The sequence below is a fragment of the Sorghum bicolor genome, chromosome 2, assembly GCF_000003195.3.
Source record: "Sorghum bicolor cultivar BTx623 chromosome 2, Sorghum_bicolor_NCBIv3, whole genome shotgun sequence".
NCBI lineage: Eukaryota > Viridiplantae > Streptophyta > Magnoliopsida > Poales > Poaceae > Sorghum > Sorghum bicolor.
Window position 1 is genome coordinate 70058651 of NC_012871.2, and position 2333 is coordinate 70060983.

The window sequence follows — 2333 nt, forward strand, 5'->3', positions numbered from 1 at the left end:
TCTCTCTCCAAATGAACTTAGGCTAAAAGAATTGCTCCACTATAGAATGTACAATTGAAACTATTTTTTGGTTATAGTTAGAGTTGTATTAAACGGGCCTTAACAATATGTACTCAATTTCTGAATATTTGATCTATATCCAAGCTTTCTCATGTGCAAATATAATATTGACACCTCCTTGTATGTAAAAAATATGTACATTTAGTATAAATTTTGGCACCTCATTGTAAAACATATGTAGGGTCTATTCGGTACGGTTTCTTGTGGCTTCTTCTATGTAGCATCACTGTTCAAAGGAACTGTTTTCTCTCTCATTGCAAAATGAATCGGAAGTCTGGGTCTTGGTTGTTGTAGTAGTGTAGCACAGAGCCAAAGCTAAAGAGAATCTTGCTTAGCATGGTCTAAATTTTGGCACCTCTTAGAAATATAGGTATTATATATCACTAATTCAACTTTACTACCTTTAATGGGTGGCAAAGAAGTTCTCTAAATTTTATGGTACAATATAAGACAAAAAACATACAGTTATAGCATGATCAATAATACATATATTGTTTCTACATTCAATTAGGCACCTTTTCGAGCTTACAAAGCCAAACCAAGTAAAAACAATAAAACCAAATCTGTTATCACGTAAAAGCCGAAGTCATAAAAATGTGGTTTTTTCTGAGCTTCATCACCGTTTTAAGAATCCAAAGCCTTGTTAAAGAGGAGTCAAAACAACGTACCCCTAAATGGAAGAAGATTGAGATTCTCTCCCATCCAACTATTGAGTGGCCAGGTACTTGCACTTTCAAGCCAATAAAATTGAAAATAAAACAACGGGGTGAGTTGACTATATCAATTTTTAAATTCAAATTACAGACTCTCTATTTTAATAGAAGAAAATTTAATTCGAAACTTAAATTTAAGAACTTCTGCCTGAAGCTGCAGTTTAACCTAAAAAATGTAATAAAAAGCACAGGCGGGCATTGTCATCTCAGATCATATGTCTTTTTTGCCTCTCATATATGTCAACAACGATGTCAAGAAGCTTGATGTCAAAAGGATCCACCTTCGTCTTGCAGTCAAGAGTGGTGAGAATAGAAAAAACACTTCGTTTTAGGCAAGACCATTTTTGTCAAGATTACCATGAAGGCGCCAAAACTTCTTGGTTAACAAGATTGAGGATCTGATGCATCTGCGTTGCTAAAAATTTGCAGCAAAAACCACACATAACATTTATGAGCTTTTTATGTGCGCGTTAACGGTGTTTTAACAATTGACCATGAAAATTTGTGGTACATGACACACATTTTAAAATTAAAGGCAGTTTCTGAGCTCATTTTATTCTTCTCAACATTAGAACAAAGACACAAGGAGTTTGACAATTCCTACTCGTGCCCTGCACTGGTCGACTGCATGTTCAATCCAAGATCATTATAGCTAGCCAAAATCCTAAAACTCCCATATATCGATCGATCGATCCGATGCATGCATGCCGGTCAATTAGACGGCCGGCGACCGGCCGACTATTTGGCGCCGCCGCAGCCGCATTTGTCCTGCACGAGTTTGCACTTGCCGCTGGGATCGCACTTGAAGCTGGAGGAGCAGGTGGTCGTCTGGCATGTCCCAGGGCTCGACTTGGAGCAGCACCGGCACTGCAGGCAGATGGACGACCCCGCCAATATTGTGCCGGCGCCGCCGGGGATCGCCACCACCACCTGCTCCGCCGGCTTCGTCTGCTCCGGCACCATGTCGTCGTTCGGCGTCACCTCATCGTCCTCCAATGCGCAAATTACTAGTGTATATATACACACAAACATGTTGGCATTCGTGATTGTCAGGTCAGGTTAGGATTGAATCATTGAAACGACGACGACGGCATGCAATATATGATATGCAAGAATCTTCTGATCGATGCAGCATGTCTACCTCGAGCTTGTGGGGTGCCCAAGAGGAGGACGGCGACGACGAGGGAGGTGGCCAGCATCTTGAAGCTAAGCGCCATGGCTGATCGATCGAACAAAGAGGAGAGAGATCGATATGGTCACTCGATCGATCAGTTGTTGTCTTGTTGATATATATATATATATATATATATATATATATATATATATATATATGCAAGTAGTAACGGAAGGTTTATTTTCTGTGAGCAGGATTCGAAGTAGTTCTTAATTAATGTTTGTGTATTGAATTTTTTTTCGTTCATACATTAATTTTCTGCTAAAACGGAAACTAATCTAACGGGCGTCGGATATAAGGAAATTAAATGTTTGCTTATTGCATTTGTTCGTTCATGAGTTATCTTGTTTATTTTCTGGGTGTGTTTATCTATTGCCTGATCGAAT

At 39.4% G+C, this 2333-nt stretch overlaps 1 protein-coding gene across 1 annotated transcript; it reads right to left on the reverse strand.

The window, feature by feature from the left end:
* Positions 1343-2040, reverse strand: LOC8084100. The gene is made up of 2 exons (XM_002462941.2): positions 1915-2040; positions 1343-1780 (listed from the first exon to the last, which is right to left on the reverse strand). Exons 1-2 carry the CDS (start codon positions 1988-1990, stop codon positions 1512-1514), a joined length of 345 nt encoding a protein of 114 aa, XP_002462986.1. The 5' UTR covers positions 1991-2040; the 3' UTR covers positions 1343-1511.

What these genes read in the sequence shown, in the direction of transcription:
- LOC8084100 (XM_002462941.2), bottom strand. Translation starts at nt 1,990, where the DNA reads ATGGCGCTTAGCTTCAAGATGCTGGCCACCTCCCTCGTCGTCGCCGTC. An exon ending in GGGCACCCCACAAGCTCGAG is followed by an intron (nt 1,781 to 1,914) that starts GTAGACATGCTG and finishes TATATACACTAG; the next exon opens with TAATTTGCGCATTGGAGGAC.